We start from the raw sequence: 18,681 nt of genomic DNA on the forward strand, positions 1-18,681 counted from the left end.
GCGGACATTCATGAGGCATGGGAAATCCCTCACCGTATCTCCCCCCTACATCACCGCAGCAGGTTGTGTAAACACTCACGTCCCCGCTCAGTGACGGGCAGTGCAGAGGCGACAGGCAGGCACATGGGAACGTGTGAAAGATGTCATGTGCCAGATCATGAGCTCTGGTGTAGTAATTCTGCATCACACTTTAACCCAAATGTTGCAATATTGCTCAGCTTTCATTACATCCTCCCCTCATTTTTTATTTAAAGCTTTCGTGACTGCAGGGATTCATATTCTTGGTTCTTTCGGTAAAGTCGAGTAGAAGGGAAACAATAAAATAATCAAAATATAAAACAATACAATTCTCTGATGATAATTGCTTGTGTTGTAGTCGAAACGTCGTGAGAATTTTATTGTTTTATATTTTGATTATTTTATTGTTTCCCTTCTACGTGACTTTACCGAAAGAACCAAGAATATCCTCCCCTCATGTGAAAACTTGGCAGGACCCTCCTGAAAATGTCCTGAGAATCATTGTGATTTTACAGGGTAAACAAGCGTAATTATAATATAATTGTGCTGAACCAATAAGTTTATACATCTAAAATTGAGATCAAAAGCAACTCCAGATGAAATGGATAGCGACAATGCCTTAATACTACATTTGTTCTTAACCCCCTTCACCGGCTTAGCTTAAGACACGTGAGATAGTGTCATTTTGAATCTAACACGGCCGGGCTGTTGAACGATTTGATGGAAGAGTGCGAGTGTTGTTGCCAAGGTGACGCCGTGACATCGCCGGGGAGGGAGCCCAGATAAAAGGGGTAGCAGCAGCAGCGCTGAGAGAGAGATGATGGTGAGTGCTCCCTCCAGGGCAGTAGCAGATCGCTCGAGTTCAAGAGACAGGCTTGCAAAATCAGGGGACAGCGGGATGTCAGAGGCCTGCCAACATAGTGCGCTATTAGCGTGCTGTGGAAACAAGGCAAAGCTCATTTGTATGATGATGACAATGATGATTATTATCACCACGCGTTTTTTTACCTTAGAAAGCAAATCTCTGTGAGTCTCAAGACTCTTTTTCAGGAGGGGGCGATGCTGCTGTGTAATTCCAATTGAGTCATGTGCAGGAATGTTTAATTCAGCATTGGGATGTTCGGAAGATACCAGTAAAATTGAATGTTTATTTTTTTTGTAATGGGAGGAAACTATATTTACGTACCTACAATTTACCTTGCTTTTTAACCACAACACCTGGCTGACCTCGTAAAGGAGCATAAAATCATAAGGCAAACTCCAGTCATCCTCGCAGCAGCAGCATTTGACTAGCCATCGAATAAAGACGTCACCGCATTGCGTGCTTTTAGAATGTGCTTCTGCGGCCGTCTAGAACGCTCTTCCTTCCGATATTAGGAAGCCACTGGAGCTGTGCAATTTTAAATCGAGATTTAAAACTCATTTGTTTTGAAATCCTTTTGTGTTTTGTTTGTTGTCCTTCCCCCACACCTCCGATTAGCACGGTTGGCTATGTACAGTGCAAAATAAGTTCAACATATATACATATGTATTTATATATGGGTATGTGTAATATTATAAATAATTAAAGATTTACTGCACTGTCAACCCACTGTTGAAGGCCTCCCCATTCCATGTCAGTCATTTTGGTTGTCTGACTATACTCTACTATCCTGGTTAGTCCAAGTGGAAGGGGAACCCAGAAGTAATTCAGATATCAATTGCCACTGATGTTATCTGTGGCTGGGAATCAAACTCAGGTTTGCTGGGTTCATATTATCTCGCTACGGTGGCGAGATGTTAACTACCTCGCTTGTTATACAGGCGGTCTTGGGTTCGATCCCGACCCAGACAACACAAAATTTGGAGTTTGCATGTTCTCCTCGTGGACACGTGGATTTTTCTTTGAGTCCTCCAGTTTTCCCCTCCACGTTTAGAAAACACGTGCTTAGAGTATTTGGCTCCTATAAATTTCCACATGATAAGCCACTTCGTTGAGATATAATTTGTGGTCAGGTCGCTTTTAAAAAAGAGGTATGTAGCTCAGTGGGCCTTATACGGTAAAATAAAAAATGACCCGCAAATGACTGGCACAAAGATTCCACGTGGCAACATCACCGCTTGCTGCTAACAAACATTTGGAAGGCTTTCCTCAGAAAATAACAAAAATTATCAAGACTAATACATTATAAACAAGACAGGACATGTGAGCCAAAATGACATTTAATGAGGATAATACACGAGACAAACAAACCAGCTCGGACGCATGGATGGTGCGGGACAGGGCTGCGGTCCTGCGTGGCCGCTTGTGTAGGACGAGGTGGCGGAGAGGCCAGCAGCACCCACAGTAGCAGCCAAAGCCGCAGCAGCAGCCACAACAGCAGCAGCCACAGCAGCCACAACCACAACAGCAGCAGCCACCACAGCAGCAGCAGCCACAACAGCAGCCACAGCAGCAGCCACCACAGCCACAGCAGCAGTAGCCACAGCAGCAGTAGCAGCAGCAGCAACCACAGCCACAGCAGCAGCAGCCACAGCCACCACAGCAGCAGCAGCCTCAGCAGCAGCCACAGCAGCCACCACAGCCACAGCAGCAGCCACAGCAGCCACCACAGCCACAGCAGCAGCAGCCACAGCAGCCACAACCACAACAGCAGCAGCCGCCTCAGCAGCAGCAGCCACAGGAGCAGTAGCAGCCACCACAGCCACCGCAGCAGCAGCCACAGCCACCACAGCCACAGCAAGCAGCCACAGCAGCAGTAGCAGCAGCCACAGCCACCACAGCCACAGCAGCAGCAGCCACAGCCACAACAGCAGCAGCCACAGCAGCCACAACCACAACAGCAGCAGCCGCCTCAGCAGCAACAGCCACAGCAGCAGTAGCAGCAGCCACAGTCACCACAGCCACAGCAGCAGCATCCACAGCAGCAGCCACAGCAGCCACCACAGCCACAACAGCAGCAGCAGCAGCCACCACAGCCACAGCAGCAGCAGCCACAGCCACAACAGCAGCAGCCACAGCAGCCACAACCACAACAGCAGCAGCCGCCACAGCAGCAACAGCCACAACAGCAGCAGCCACCACAGCAGCAGCCACAGCAGCAGTAGCCACAGCCACCACAGCCACAGCCACAACAGCAGCCACAGCAGCAGCCACAGCCGCCACAGCAGCAGCCACAGCCACAACAGCAGCAGCCGCAGCAGCTGCAGCCACAACAGCAGCAGCTACAGCAGCTGCAGCCACAACCACAGCAGCCACAGCTCGTGGCGAGGCTGAGTGCGAGTTCTAGGACTCTCGGTCTCACCACATGCTGCTGCTGCCCCCCCCCCCCCCTGTAATGTTACGTTTCTGTGTTTTTAATATTTAGATAAACAATCCTACTTTCGATACAAGTGCTGTTTTCCGGGTTGCGCTGTGTGCTCGACATGTACTCCCTCAAGCTTTCACCACGCCCTGCTGCGTGCGAGCAACCCCCACAGTTTGTTTGGCTAACCTCGCCCAGCGTTTGCACGTAAAGGCCGTTCACCTCGCAGCACTGGCGGAGCCAGTGGGGGGGGTGGGATGGCACGTGCCCCTCCAATGATCCCATCGAAATCCCTAATTTCGATCGGATCATTGGGGTTTATTAGTAATAAATCGGCATTTTGCGACCCTCACTGCCACTGTGTAGCATATTATTATGTCCCAGGGACTCTATGAGATGATAGGACAATAGTCTGAGTCCATAATTGGCAATAAGTAACGGCAAAGCAGTTATAAGTGACTCACAGAATTGTGCGTAGTTGCGTCTACAGTCCACGACTTCCCTGAAGGCAAACACCTTCAGCGAGCGCGATGCCGATCACACGCGGTTCGAATTCGACCCTCGATCGATGGCTGCGCCATCGCCACACACGTATCGAATAAAAAGTAAGGGACAAGTCCTTACTTACTAACAACTCCTATCATTTTTCATTGCTGGAGGGGTTGCCCCCCCTACCTGAAAATCCTGGCTCCACCATTGCCCCACCACACAATTTTGTTTTGTATTACAAATACAATCAGCCACACAGCCTTAGACAAGTGCATCATTTCAGCAGTTCACCGCAAATTAAAACTAGGGACCGGGTTTTGACATTCAGTGTCTCATCACTGGTGAACTGCCAGATGTTTACAGGCAAGGCCAAATTTCAACTGATCAGCCGCCACAGTGGAACGTTGTCACTGCCTCCTCAAAACATCCACTGCGCCTGTGCCCGTTTGAATCCCTGGGTGGCTGATCTTCATCTGTACACAAATAAACAAATCTAAGCTATGAAGCCTCGAATGTGATCAATTTGAGAGTCTTGTACTAAAAACGATTTGAACCATTTTTTTTATTTTACCAAGTAAGGCTCACTGAGCTATATAGTTCTTTTTCAGAAGAAACCTGGCCACAAATGATAGCTCAACGAATGGATTATCATGTAGAAATGTATAGGAGCCCAAATACTTTAAACGCGTGATGTTTATTCTAAATGTGGTGGGGGAAACCGGAGGACCTACGCTGAATACACCTTCGAACACAGCAAGTGTGGAAGTAGGGGAGGGCAATCCTACGCTACACTGGAAAGCCCAAAAATGGCATACCGGTTTACACTTTCTGTGTTGCGTCACAACCATTGACTCAAAAAGGGGGCACCTTTCAAACTTTCAAGGACGTTCGTTTGGAATCCGCCCAACAGTCGCGCTGGAGGCGTGCTCGCAGGGAGCCATTTGTTGTGCAGGAAAATCTGTAACTTGCTCAAGGCGGGATTTATGACAATAAAAAAATAAAAGCGAGGTCCCTCGCCATGAGATGGTGCCAGATGTGACAAATTATTTGGAAAAAGAGGAGCATATTTTACTAAGAGCCACAGACAACTGTCACAAAAATACTGTGCAAAACTATGTCGGTAGAATTCCACATCCCAGTTACATTTGATGGCTATGCTGTTTTCACAATTCAATTAAAATGGTTAAAAATGCAATTTGGACTTATATTGAGTGTCAAGGTGGTGCAGTGGTGAGACTCGTGCCTCACAGCAAGAAGGGCCTGCATTCTATCCCCGACTAGAGTGTATTTCTGCGTGGATTTTTTAGTCTCCCCTGTTCTCCGTGAGTTTCCTCCGGATTCTCCAGTTTCCTCTCATAGCGTAAAACAACATGATACATGTAATTGGTGTTGGCTAAATATCCCAATGCTGAAATATATCCTGCTTAATTACTCAATTGTCAGGAACCTTCCTGGCTTTCTGGGATAAACAAGCATAACATGATAAAAGTGTTTAAACGCGACTGGACCTCAAGATGCTTTCCATAATAAACAGTGTGCATATTCACTTTATGTAAAGAGGCAGTTACTCGCGTGATCGTACTTTAACAGTCGTAATTAGAGCATCTCTCCACGTTGAGTCTTCGCAATAAAGTGCAGTCCCTCCATGGAGCCCACGATCCAAGTACCGCGCTGGAAGCTGTTTTCCAGCATTGATGTCTCGTTTGCATCCCACATTATAGGACAGCAAATGAAGATGCATTCAATCCATAATGCAAATCATCTGCAAATCCTCCGAGATCTGCTGACTCTCTAATCATGAACCATATGACCTACACGGATTATAGGATTCACAGATAAAAGGACGGACAAGGACATTATTTTTCATATATATTCTAGCAACCCACATGTCCTTTGGACGTGACTGTCCGTCCATCCCTCCCAGCCAGCCAAAGATGTACAGCATTCTTATATAGATGTCGGTCTCCACTTCTCTCTTGCTTTCTCTGCACTGTAAATTTAAATTTATCGAAATTTCTCACTTTGTCTGTGTTTCTGTTTCTTTAATTCTTGTGTTCCCTCTCCTCACTCCATGGTATATAACCCACTTCCATCCCCCGATCTCATTCCCTGTTTGACTCTCCTCTCACCCTCGTTCTCCTTATTCCCACCTCTCCCTTTCCCTTTTAAATTTATCATGTCTGTTCCTAATCCACTCTCCCACTGCTTGTGGCTTTCCCTCACTCTCCCCTTTCCGTTTCGGTCGCTTTCTTTCCTCTCCGTTTGATGCCCTCTCACCGTCTGCCCATCCCTCTCCTCTCTGCCCCCCCTCTATCTCCCACCCTCACCTACCTCTTTTATTCTAAAAAAATATAGTAGCACGAATGTGATAGTGAGAATATGATGAAATGGGAGCCACGGTGGCAGGATGTCAACTACCTCGCGTGGTATACAGGTCGTGGGTTTGATCCCAACCCTGACACCTGTATATTTAGAGTTTGCATATCTCTCTCTCCGTGATGGCGTGGTTTTGTCTCTGGGTCCTCCGATTTTTCCTCCACATTTAAAAACACGTGCTTAGAGTATGTGGCTGCTAAAAATGTCCACATAATAAGCCACTTCGGCAAACTACAATTTGTGGCCAGGTCCCTTCTGAAAAACAGCTATGCAGCTTAATGGGCCTTACCTGGTAAACTAAAAAAAGAATATTTTTATTGTTTTAGTTTGAAATACGATAGCACTAGCTGTACTACCCGGCTTCGCCCGGGACTTGAATTCACCAACCCCGGCCGCCTTTATCTCCCCAGTGGCGATGTTCACACACCACACGAGTTACTCGTTTGAGGCGGAGTCGACCTAGGGGAGGCCCAGGAGCAGTTAAAATAATCGTCACCGGTGGTGGCCGTGAGCGGGAATCGAACTCGAGTGGCCGGGTTCGTAGCACAGCGCGCTATCCACGACACTACAATGCATTACGCTTCCACATGCGCGGGTCACGTGACAGATTTGACGTCACAGCTCACTTGCCGTATATGCATTATTGAGCTCCCTCCCCCCCCCCCCAAAAAAAAGTGTTTTTATAATTTTTGCATGGTGTACAAAGTCTGTAAAGTACCCATATGGCAAGTTTCCAGTTTGTTGCATGTCGGGAAATATGCTAAACATTTTGAACAGACACACAATCACAACTTTGCCTTTTATATATATGGAGATGACAAGAGTATCCCGCTCAATTGTGTGGGATACACATCCAGGGTGGAGGGAGGGTGAGGGGGGAGGAAGGCGTGACGTCAGCGCAACCCACAAAGCCGGCTCAAAGCAGTCTGTCGCAGGTGACCTCTTCCCGCATCATTTAAATATGACCACCGCGCATGCGCGCTGAGTCGGTGCCAGGTAGGAAGCCAACAAGAAAGGTTTTTTTCCCGAATACTTTACAGTGTGACGTGATATGATCCATAAGAGAGGTTTTTGGGTTAGATTGAGTAAATATATAATTGTTTCGTTAAAACCCGCCACCACACGACACAGCCAACTAGTAAGGGCTGTCACGTAAACAGAACGTGCCAATTCGTCACGAGTACAGCACACCGGTGTGTTGGAGAGCCAAGCCACAACATTTACAATCCGAGTACGACGTTTCACCAGTAATTACAACTAGCTTCATGAAGCTAATAACACAGCTAGTTGTAATTACTGGCGAAACGTAGTACTCAGATTGTAAATGTTGTGGCTTGGCTCTCCAACACACCAGTGTGCTGTACTAGTGATGAATTGGCAATGTTTTGTTTACGTGACAACCCTTACTAGTTGGCTGTGTCGGGTGGTTACAGGTTTTAACGACGCATTTATATATTTATGCGATCTAACCCAAAAACCTCTATTATGGATATTGGTCGCGAAAGCCTTTGTGTTAAACGTGATATGATGTTAGTGTATGATACACAGTACGGGCAGACCTCACTTATGGCGACGCCGCAGTACGCAGACTCGTTATAGCGCTTTGTGCTGTCGAAATTGTTTGACCGAAACAAATTAAATTCACGAGTTAGAACACGCAGCAGCAGCAGCGCCGGCCGAGGGAACGTACCCGCCCCCATAATTTGCTCGGCCAATGAGAGCGACGCACAACTCTCAGCCAACCAGACCCCCCCTCGCGTTTCAGCCAGGTGAGACCTCACGAGACCAGGGATAGAGGAGCCTCAGGCCCCACCGAAAAGAAACCTCGCCTCAGAAATGTTGACCGAGGGCACCACTAAGACCCCAACGCAGCGGCTCAAACCTCATCTCCCACCACTCGTGAGTACAGTTCAGTAACTGATGTTATTATAATACGTTATTTTTTTTATTAAATAATGTTTACCATCTGCATTGCTATTAGCTCTCTTACCAATACCCCAATGAAGCCCTCATATATTGCTCATACGCGAGAAATAACGCCATCGGGAACGCATCCCCATATATACACTGGTATCATGGCACCTTTTAGGCACCGTGAGGAACGTTAAGAAAGGCCTGCCTGTGGACGAATGTACACTGGTATCGGGACCCCTCTTAGCGCCGATTTCTCTTCATGCTCACACCTCCAGGAACGCGCCTTGAGGAACGCTAAGAGAGGCCTGCCTGTGGACGAAATTACAGCGCTGGGGAGGGGGCATGAAGTCATCGCTCAGGAACCCGGCGAAATGCTGTGCGATGGGAGCGACGTCACTATCGATTCTGGTCACTCAATCTGGTCTAATTAAACTGGAAACACATTTGCGTTTTGAATACATATAAGTTTGTGTGTGCATGATCGATTAAGCAAGCATTGGGGTTGTGGATCATCAAATTCATGGACGAAGGGGTGCAAAAGTGACGAGATATTAACTATCTCGTCTGGTATACAGGAGGTCATGGCTTCGATCCCGACCCTGACGCCTGCTGTATATTTGGAGTTTGCATGTTCTCCCTGTGGTCGCGTGGATTTTCTCCGCGTGTTCCCTCCACATTTAAAATAAACAAATAGAGTATTTGGCTGCTATACATTTCCACATAAGCCAATTAATTGGGCAATTATTTGTGGGCAGGTCGCTTCTGAAAAAGAGATGTATAGCTCATTGGGCCTTCCCTGGTAAAATCTTTTCTAAATGTCATTTTTTGTCTGTCTGTGATTGTGCACCCTTGCGAAGGATTTAGCTCTCAAACTCTGGGGTTTACGTTAAAGAAAAAATAGCCAGGTACCATGCCGTAAGCCCCGTGGTGAGCAAGCGCTATTCCGTTTTCCCATACGTTAACTTAAAAGTAGTTTAATGAGCGATTTAGTGCCATTTTATGTATTTATTTATTACTCGTGCTCGACCATACCAACTCGCACGCCTTCGGTGGGGGGGACAGCCCCTACCCAACTCACACACATTCGGTGGGCGTGACGGGGAAATTTTATTTTGCGTAAAAAATGCTAGAAAAATACACAAAACGCTGAGGTTAAGTTTTCAGTGTGATGTGCCCCCCACTACCCCGATGCGTGCAGTTACTACTATACAGCCGGTAGATGCTACCACTATATATAGGCCGTAGATATTACTGCAGAGCAGGCGGGGGATCGTGGATGGGGGGGGTGAGGGGTAGCGGCCCAGCCCCCAGCCTGCCAAGATGCCACCTCGGCCAGCTGGGCAATCTAGGCGAAGCGGGGAGGCTCTGCACGGGACTAGGCCTCACCACGGCAATGTTAAGTACTCTTTTCTTGCTTCTTTCGCTAAACTCACGTTGATAAAAACCTATTATTTAAATAATCACCTTGCAAATATTACATTAAACTCACGTTGATAAAAACCATTTATTTAAATAATCACCTTGCAAATATTACACTAATCATGTTTGTGTGCAGACAACTATTAAACGTGATCTAACCCTTTAAGAAGGGGGACCCCGCACAGACTGTAACAACTACAGGGGCATCTCACTCCTCAGTGTGCCGGGAAAGGTCCTGGCAAGGATTATTCAACATCGCCTTGCTAGGCACGCTGAGGAGACTACGTAGCCGGGAGCCATTCCCTGTACACCTTGGGGTGCAACAGGGATGTCCTCTGGCTCCAACATTATTTAACATCTATTTCGGCCACGTATTTCCTGAAGCCTTCAGTAGCTGTACCGGAGGAATTTCCATCTGGTACAGAGTCAATGGGAGGCTGAGCGATGCCCAGGTGCAGTCAAGGGGTGGCTCCCTATTAGTCAACCACGTTATGTATGCCGACAACCTGGTAATTGCAGCTCACTCAGAGGAGGAGTTGGAGGTGCTGCTGCTGAAACTGGAGTGTGCCACTAAGAGTTGGGGCCTTACCATCAGCCCCACCAAAGCGAAGCACCTGCCTGGGTATTTTGTACCATCGGGCACTCCACCCCCACAACTCCCAATCGGTGATAGGGCAGTTGTGGAGAGAGTGGAGAGTTTCCCATACATGAGCAGTGTGCTCATGACCGGCTCCGGTTTAACAGCAGAGGTCTTACTCCGAATCAGTCGAGTGGCATTCTTTTCATCGGTTGCGTAACGCTGTGTGGAAGCTACCTGGTCTGTCACTCCGCACGAAGCTTCGGGTCTTCTCGGCCAGTCATTCCCTTCATTCTCTATGCTTGTGAAACGTGGACCCTTCTAATGGAACATCTTCGCCGGTTAGAAACGTTTAGGCTGGCCTGCCTACGATCAATCCTGGGTTTAACCAGGCTGGATTGTGTGAGCTAACAAATCCTCGAAATATCTGGACAAAGTCCCATCGGTGAGCACCTCCGGCAGGCAAGGCCGCGTTGGCTGGGCCATGTAGCTTCGCATGCCCAATCACCGCATGCCAGAACAGCTTTTGTTCGGCCGGATCGAGGGGGCTAAACGGGCGCGGAACGGGCTAGAGAAGAGATGGAGTGATGTGGTACAGGAGGATGTGGAGCTGAGTGGACTTGCCGATGACTGGTACCAGCGGTGTCAAGATCGGCCTCTGTGGAGGAGGCTCGTGAAGGACGCTACTGGGCAGTTGGAGGCAGTCGCCCTCCAACAACAAGAGGGCGGAGGAGCGACGCTCACAACAAAAAGCAAAGCGCCGGGTGGTTAAAGCACAGAAAGTTGGCACAGTAGGGGGCACAGGTGGTGCATCAGCCAGTCATCTCAGTCAGTCGACCCATTGGCACCTGGGTCTGCCCCGTGACCTCCTGCCAGCGGGCGTTCGACACTTCACGTGGCCTCAAGGTGCACATGGCCTGGCACAAGCGTCGTGGTGATGTCACCGCCACTTAGTGGCGAATGGCAGTTGTTGTTGTTGTGTTTGTGTGTGTGGGTCAATGTCTGTAAGTCGATGTGTGTGTCTGTCTTTTTCACCCAGGCAATGCCAGGTACTTCCCGCGTGTAAAAAATAAATGTTTAGTTTCGCAATCACTTGCAGATCATTTAACCTGAGTCACTACCCTTGGTCGCTCCACACCATATCACACGCTCAGCTCACCACTCACATGGCACATCACACGCTCAGCTCACTTTTCATGCAATGCATCATACGCTCAGCTCACTACTCATGCAGGATATCACACGCTCGGCTCACTACTCTCAAAGCGCATCACACGCTCAGCTCACTACTCCCGAAGCGCATCACACGCTCAGCTCACTACTCACAAAGCACATCACACCCTCAGCTCACTACGCACAAAGCGCATCACACCCTCAGCTCACTACTCACAAAGCACATGACACCCTCAGCTCACTACTCACAAAGCGTTCACATGCTCGGCTCATTAGTCTCGAACCATATTACAGGATCAGTTAATTCCTCACATAGCACATCACCCGCTCAACTCACTACTCACAGAGCGCATCACCCGCTCAGCTCACTACTCACAAAGCACAATACAAGCTCAGGTCATAACGCTCAGTTCAATACTCTACGCAGCGCAGGTGACACCCCACAACTGCGCGGCTCTGAAAAAACGAGGCGGCAGATACCGTGGCTGCTGCACAACTTCTCACTCCCTCGCTGAACAAGGCACGAGAGCCGGCCATGGCCCACACAACATTGGGCAGTATGCGGTGCTCCGTCGCTCGGTGCTGTTTGCCGTGGCCCCTTCCCTCTCGACTAAAAGCAAATGAGATGTAGCGCATGCTGGCAGCCACATTTGAACTCGATTCTTATCCGACACCCGAGTTATCTGCAAATCCTTCTGCATTCACAAAACAACGCGAGGAACCACAGCTCCGTTGGCTCACAGCTAATTGGATTCACAGATGAGCACGTGACGGAAAAGAGCAGTGTGACGCATGCAAGCATATAAATAATGTGTGCAGATGTTACAGTCTCTAATGTGAATCTGGGGTACGTGCCAGATCTATGAACGTGTGGAAATATCGTTTGAATGCTGCAGGACTTATTGTAGGTCTTACGCATATAGGTATGTGAATTCTCGTGACTGCAATCGAGACAGGAAATGTATGTGCACGGCATTATTTGCATAGTATGGGGCCTTCCATTTAGTACGTACGCAAAAATCTGTCAAAACTTGACCCCTCCCTGTACGCACACTTTTTACACTGACCCCCCCACCTGCGTGTGTGCGTATGCTTGACGCACCCCACCCCCCCGAATCCTATAGAACTGACGATAGATATTTAATCCACGCAGAAACGATCAAGGATGAATAATATTGACGTGTTTAAGCAAACAGATAGTCCACCGCCGGACTATCTAATTTGAAGGCCAATGAAGACAACTTATTATCGAGGCACCCCCCCCCCCACCCCGTTTCCTATGCGTAAGTACTAAATGGATTGCCCCTATAGGCATGGGTGTGATTCGTACTGTGTGCATACACGTTGCTACTACAATGTGTTTCTGTGGGTGCATCTGTTGATATAAACATAGGTGAAACTGAATAGCAGCCTGAAGCAGCAGCGCCACTTCGTGAATGTTGTGTATGGAGGTTAATCCCATGAAGCTCGTTTGTGTTATCCACCATCACATTTATGTGCATACTACCTCTTACCAATGCAGCTAAATCCATAACACTATCTTGGTTGCGAGACAAGCTACGGCCCTGTCCATTGAACAGCAGTCTCCACCAGCTGGAAGCAGCACACGCAGGTTATGATTAAATACTAAGACACTGGAGCAGAGTCTGAGTAATAAAATCAGCTGAATATAAAGGGCCAAATTGCCACACACCAGAGCAAATTCTAAAGAATAAACTATAATGTATAACACTTGACAAACCGCCTCTGCATTCACACCTTCACGAGCTGGAGAGAAAGTGTTATGTTACAGAGGTAAATCCATTTAATGATTTTGGGTGTATGTGATGAGTATGTCTGCATTGGTATATAATCTACGTTGCTTCATGACATTTTCACGTATATTTCTTATTGAAATATACGATTGCATCCTTCGGTGAAAACGTTCTCAAAGTGTTACTGAGCAGTAAAAAAAAAATGCAAAACCTCCACATTTAAATATGGAGTTGAGCAATATGTTTGCCGTTGCCACTGCCAAAGAAGGTGCATTTTGAGAAATGTGTTTTATGTGCTGCTAATGCACAGATGGATGTCATTATCAGCCATTTTCTCTCCGCTGCAGGATGAAGGCTTCCCCGCATTGGCACCATCACTCACAGTCCGGCGATTCCTCGCTCCCCGTGCACGAGTTTATGTCATCCTCTTTTTGGATATAAACATCTTCATAGAGTTGTTCCGACCAGTTTTGTGATCCTTTCACGCTTTGTCATCCCAAGTAGTTTTTTTTAATGGGCACTATTTGTCATTTGCCAATCATCGCCCCCCCCCCCCACCGTGTTTCTGCTCTCACACTGAAATTGTCAATCTTTTTAAGTTTCGTTCTCCAACTCCTTTACACATTCTTTCCTTAATGGTTTTACAGACATCTGTACATTCCATCTTTGTTTGGAATTTTAAAAAATCTATCTCTTTCTGCGACATGCACGTTGCGATTTCACAAAGCTGGTTTTAAATTGTATTATTCTGCCCCCAACTTTCCACATCAAGCCCCTTCTGGAACACGTCAACTGTATTATTATTTAACTTGGTGACATTACTTAATGATTTTCCTTTTCTGGCTACACTATCTTAATCTGTTGTTTGGAAGCAGTCTAAATTCCCCCCACTTGAACTGCAGTTTCAATGCTAAGTGCATTGTTTTTTGCCTGTAATTAGCTTTGGTCCTTTCTTTGGCGATTCCGATTACATCGCGTTAGCCTGTGATCACGACTTGTGATGAATTTTCCGAGGCCAGAGACAACTCTGACAATCCGGGGGTTTCATTCTGAGAAGTAAATTTATTTCTAATTTCTCAACTGTGGCTCCTTCATGTCCGTTTTTGAACTGTTTTATTTTTAAAGATGTTCCTCATCTTCCCTGCTGGAAAAAAAAAACTAATAGATACTTCAAACTCCAAATCCTCACTCAAAATACCAAATGTAGAATTCATCCTTGCACATCTGCACTGCTTACCTCCCTTCACCCTGAAAATGACTGATTATGATGTAATTTGGTTGCTCTCATTTGAAAAGCCGCTTACAGAGATCCGTGTAGAATTAATGCATACAATGATGCGCAATAACGTTTGGCCGCACATGTTTCCAAACAAGCTTAAGCTCTTAAAACGAATACTTTCTGTAAATGACGAGAAACGAGAGTAGCAGCAATACACACACGTGGAGGTGATTTCGGTACAGCAAACAGCGTCACTGTGCCCGTATGTCAGGTGACATTACCGTAGTGCGTGCACAACGCCTTGGCACGCACCTAAGCTCACAGGGGCGCGCATTAAGCCCTTTAAACATTGGGAGCTTTCCATGCCACACACCGCCGTTACGAAGGCCGAGACATCTCGTGCCCACACCGCGGCGTAAACGTGATAGCGGCAGCGTTTAAATGCCAGGATTCTACGCACTGTGCTGCGGGGCGCAATTATCTGTGGCCTTGGCAGCTGTGCGGGAATGCATGTCGACATCACTCCGATTACACTGCCGTCAATGCCAGCAGCCGAGAAAAGCCATTGCGACGGAGAAGCCAGGAGTTAAGCGTGGCTTGCTCACTTCCACCCCCCTCCCCTTATTATAAATGCCCTGATAAGCTCACGAGCAGGGCGCTTCGGCTGTACAACCCCACCCCCGCCTGCCGAGTGACACAGCTGAGGGCGTGGAGGGCCTGGGGAGGTGACTGCACCTGACCTCTGTACCGGGTGACCAGAATGGGCCCGTCACGGAACGCCCCCCCCCCCCCCACGGCCAAGAGGCAAGTGCAGAGTCCACAGTTCAACTCCCGCTGCAGACACGCGGCGGCAATGCGTGCGCAACGAAAGAACGCGTCCCCAGCTCCGTTCATAGCCAACGGCACTCGAGTCGTACGGCGACAAATTAAAGAGCCACTTACGTAACCCGGGCTGATGACGCCTTCCCCGTTAACCCTCGCCGAGGATTCGATTACACAGCAACACTGCGCCCAGTGCGGCCCCGCTGGGGGCAGTGGGAGGCACGGGGTGGGTTGGTCGCGGAGCTTTTTCCCACTCGACACCGGCCCCCCCACACACTCACACCACGAGCCGAGGCCACTCCGTAATCTAGCAATCAGCAAAACTCCGGTCAGCGAAGCCTCCTCCTCCCCCCCACGACGTGAAGGTCAAGAGGTCATCATGGCCGATGCAGCTGAACTAAACTATTTTTTATGTTACCAGGTAAGTATAACTATTTTTCAGAAGCGACCTGGCCACAATTGATACCTCAACGAAGTGGCTTATCATGTGGAAATGTATAAAGCAACTAAATACTCTAAACGCATGTTTCTAAATGTAGAGGGAAAAACTGGAGGACCCGGAGATAAATCCACGCGACCACGGGAAGAGAGAGAACACGCAGACTCCAAATATGCGGCAGGCGTTAGAGTCGGGATTGAACCAACGACCTTCTGCATACCGCGCGAGGGAGATAACATCTCATAGCCACCGCGGCGATGGCTCCACGCCTGACGAGGCGCCGTGTGGTGCCCGTGAGCAACCTCCCCTCGACCTCTGGTGGGTGCCGCCCCAATGCCCGCATCGGCGGCTGCCTCCCCCTCCTCCACCAAGCGCGTTCCACACTCGTCACGCAACCTCCTCTCTTTTTCCAGCGCACCTCTAAAATAAGCGTTCACACATTCTGTCCCCCTCCATGTAGCTTTCTCCTCTGTCACCTGTCATTACATTGATAGCATCCTCTGCACGCACCTGTATTCAAAAGCCAGACGCTTATTTTCCAGTTGATGTGGTAAAGCCCAGCTCTGACCTTATTACCGTAAGGCAGACATTACTCCCGCCCCAAACCGTCTGAGTATCAGGTTTAACCCTCTCTACCTTCCACAGTGGTTTACACAGCTACGCGGTGTGTTTGTAAGGCGCATCACTTCACATCGACTGCTCTGCCAACTCTCTCTCGCTCCCCACAGCGCACAGGACCTATAACTCAGAATCTTTACTCATACTGAAGGAATCCGATGAGCTATAAAGCTCCAGTAGTTTAAACTTGATTTGAAGCTTTCGTGACTGCAGGAGTTACTCTTTGGTTCTTTCGGTAAAATCACGTAGAAATAAAGTAAATTAAATAATAGAGTACGACGTTTCGATTGCAACACAAGCAACCGTCATCAGGTAGAACTAAATTTGAGAGACAAAACACAGACACGGAGACACACAGACACACAAGCAGAGAGACAGACACACAACATAAATATAGACACAGAGAGAGACGACAGACACACAGAGAAAGACACACAACATAAACATAGACATGTGTCTATGTTGTGTCTCTGTGTCTCTCTCTGCTTGTGTGTCTGACTGTGTGTCTCCGTGTCTGTGTTTTGTCTCTCTCTCAAATTTAGTTCTACCTGATGACGGTTGCTTGTTTCAATCTAAACGTCGTACTCTATAAATTATTTAATTTATTTTCTTTCTATGTGACTTTACCGAAAGAACCAAAGAGTAACTCCAGTAGTTTCACAAGATTTCCAGGTCCGGATTCAGCTCCATGCCAGAAGAAGCCCCGGCTACAGCTCCTTTTGGATTGGGAAGGGGGAGAGGGCAGTACAGGTGTTGTGTGGGGGGCACTGTGAGAGTGAGACCGCGACGGAGGGTGAACTTGGGTCCCCCAAACACATCTTTGAAGGTCCCAACACAAGCGCTGATATTTCGCAGACCCTGACCCAACCCAGACCACTGCCACCATCACCACCCCCTCTGTGAAGTCGCTGCGACACACTCCGCTACTCCTGACGCCGCTGGTCTGGCTTGCCCACCTCGTATCTGACCGCTCTGCATCTACATCAGCCAATACGAAAGAAAAAGAACAGACCCCCCCCCCCTCCTCTGTATCTCCTCTCTCGTTAGAGCCCCAGGGGGGCCTGCATCGCGCGGTACCCACCCAGGTGCAGTCTGAAGAGGCTTGCGAGCTCCGCCGCGGCGCCCTCCTCCTGGAGGCGCCACGGCTCCGCGTAGCCGAGCGCCTCCAGGAAGTCTCTCTGCAGGCGCAAGGGCCGCTCGCCGGGGCCCACCCTGCGGACCACCTCGTGGCCCACGAGCCGCACGTAGAGCGCCGGCCTCTGCCGCCGCGTCGCCGCGGCCTCCTCCTCCTGGCCCTCCTCGTCCTCCACTTCCTCCTCTTCCTCCTCCTCTCCCTCTTCTTGCTCTTCGCCTTCGTCGTTGTCCTCGTCCGAGCGCCTCCCGCGCACGGGGCTCACGGACTCGTGCTGCTGCTGGCGTCTCTGAGTCTGTCGCTTCAGCATCTGCTGCACCTGATTCTGCTTCAACAGCTGCTGCTGCTGCTGCTGCAACTCCTGCTTCATATGTTGTTGCTGCTGCTGCTGCGGCTTGACCTGCAGGCGCTGGTCCAGCTTGTGCTTGGCCTGCGCCTGCTGCTGCTCGTGCATGCGCAGCAGCTCCCGCGCCTCCGTGGCCTCGGTGCAGAGCAGCGCGCGGCCGCAGCTCGCCCCGTCGGGCCCGTGGAGCCGCACGCAGCCGCGGCCGCGGTCCGCGCGGAGCCACTCGCGCTCGCGGGCCTCCAGGCGCGCCGCCCGCGGCCTGCAGTGCGGTGCCGCATGCTGCTGCTGGGGCTGCTGCTGCAGGAAGTGACCCTGCTGGTGGTGCTGCTGGTGGTGCTGGTGGTGTTGCAGGGCGGCCCCGCTCGCCGTGGCGCTACGCGGGAAGCGCCGCCGCACTCGGCTCCAGCCCGACGAGGCCAGCGCGGCCGCGTTGGGCTCCCTGGGGCTGCAGGCGCGGCCACGCGAAGCCGCGGCGATGATGGTGGAGGTGGCGGTGCTGGTGGAGGTCGGGGTGGTGGTGACGGCGGTGGTGATGACTGTGCCGTGTCCCTGCGGGCCGCGCTCGCCGCCCCCGCTCTCCTCCTCCTCCTTCATGCTGCCAGCCGCGAGTTCCTCCTCCTGCTGCTGCTGGTGGCGGTGACGCCGCGCGGTCTCTCCGAGCTCTCTGCGCCCCACGTACTCGTGACGTCGCCACTGATGTACAACAACCGCTGACACTGAGACAGCCCCGACAGCGACGCGGCGACTACCGACCACGGCCACGACAGCCACAAGAGCCGGAGCTTCAGCAGCGGCAGCAGCAGCGGCGGCAGCACTCCCGCCGCTGTGGCGGCGCCTCCTCCACGCCGCGCGCCATCTTGAGTCGCCGCGCGGAACGCAGCGCAGTGACGTCACCCTCACCCCCACCACCACGTGACACCCCCACCGCGCCCCTCCCCCTAAACCCCTCCCCCCTAAACCCCTCCCCCCTTAACCCATTCTCCCTAAACCCATTCCCCCTAAACCCCTCCCGCTAAGCCCCTCCCTCTTAAATCCCAACCCCCTAAAACCCCTCCCCCAAAACCCGACCCACCTCTAAACCCCTCCCCCCGAACCCCCCCC

The 18,681-nt window shown here is 50.0% G+C and overlaps 1 protein-coding gene across 1 annotated transcript in view; it reads right to left on the minus strand.

The window, feature by feature from the left end:
- LOC144723394 (PH domain leucine-rich repeat-containing protein phosphatase 2-like) overlaps positions 1-18,467 on the minus strand; it is a 90,881-nt gene extending 72,414 nt beyond the window's left edge. Inside the window, 1 exon segment of the mRNA XM_078602132.1 lies at positions 17,184-18,467. Within this exon segment, the coding sequence (XP_078458258.1) occupies positions 17,184-18,174 (991 nt within the window). The 5' untranslated portion in view covers positions 18,175-18,467.
- Between the last annotated feature and the right edge of the window lie 214 nt (positions 18,468-18,681).

This window comes from Lampetra planeri, chromosome 17, assembly GCF_965212315.1.
Source record: "Lampetra planeri chromosome 17, kcLamPlan1.2.h2, whole genome shotgun sequence".
In the NCBI taxonomy this organism is placed as follows: Eukaryota; Metazoa; Chordata; class Hyperoartia; order Petromyzontiformes; family Petromyzontidae; genus Lampetra; species Lampetra planeri.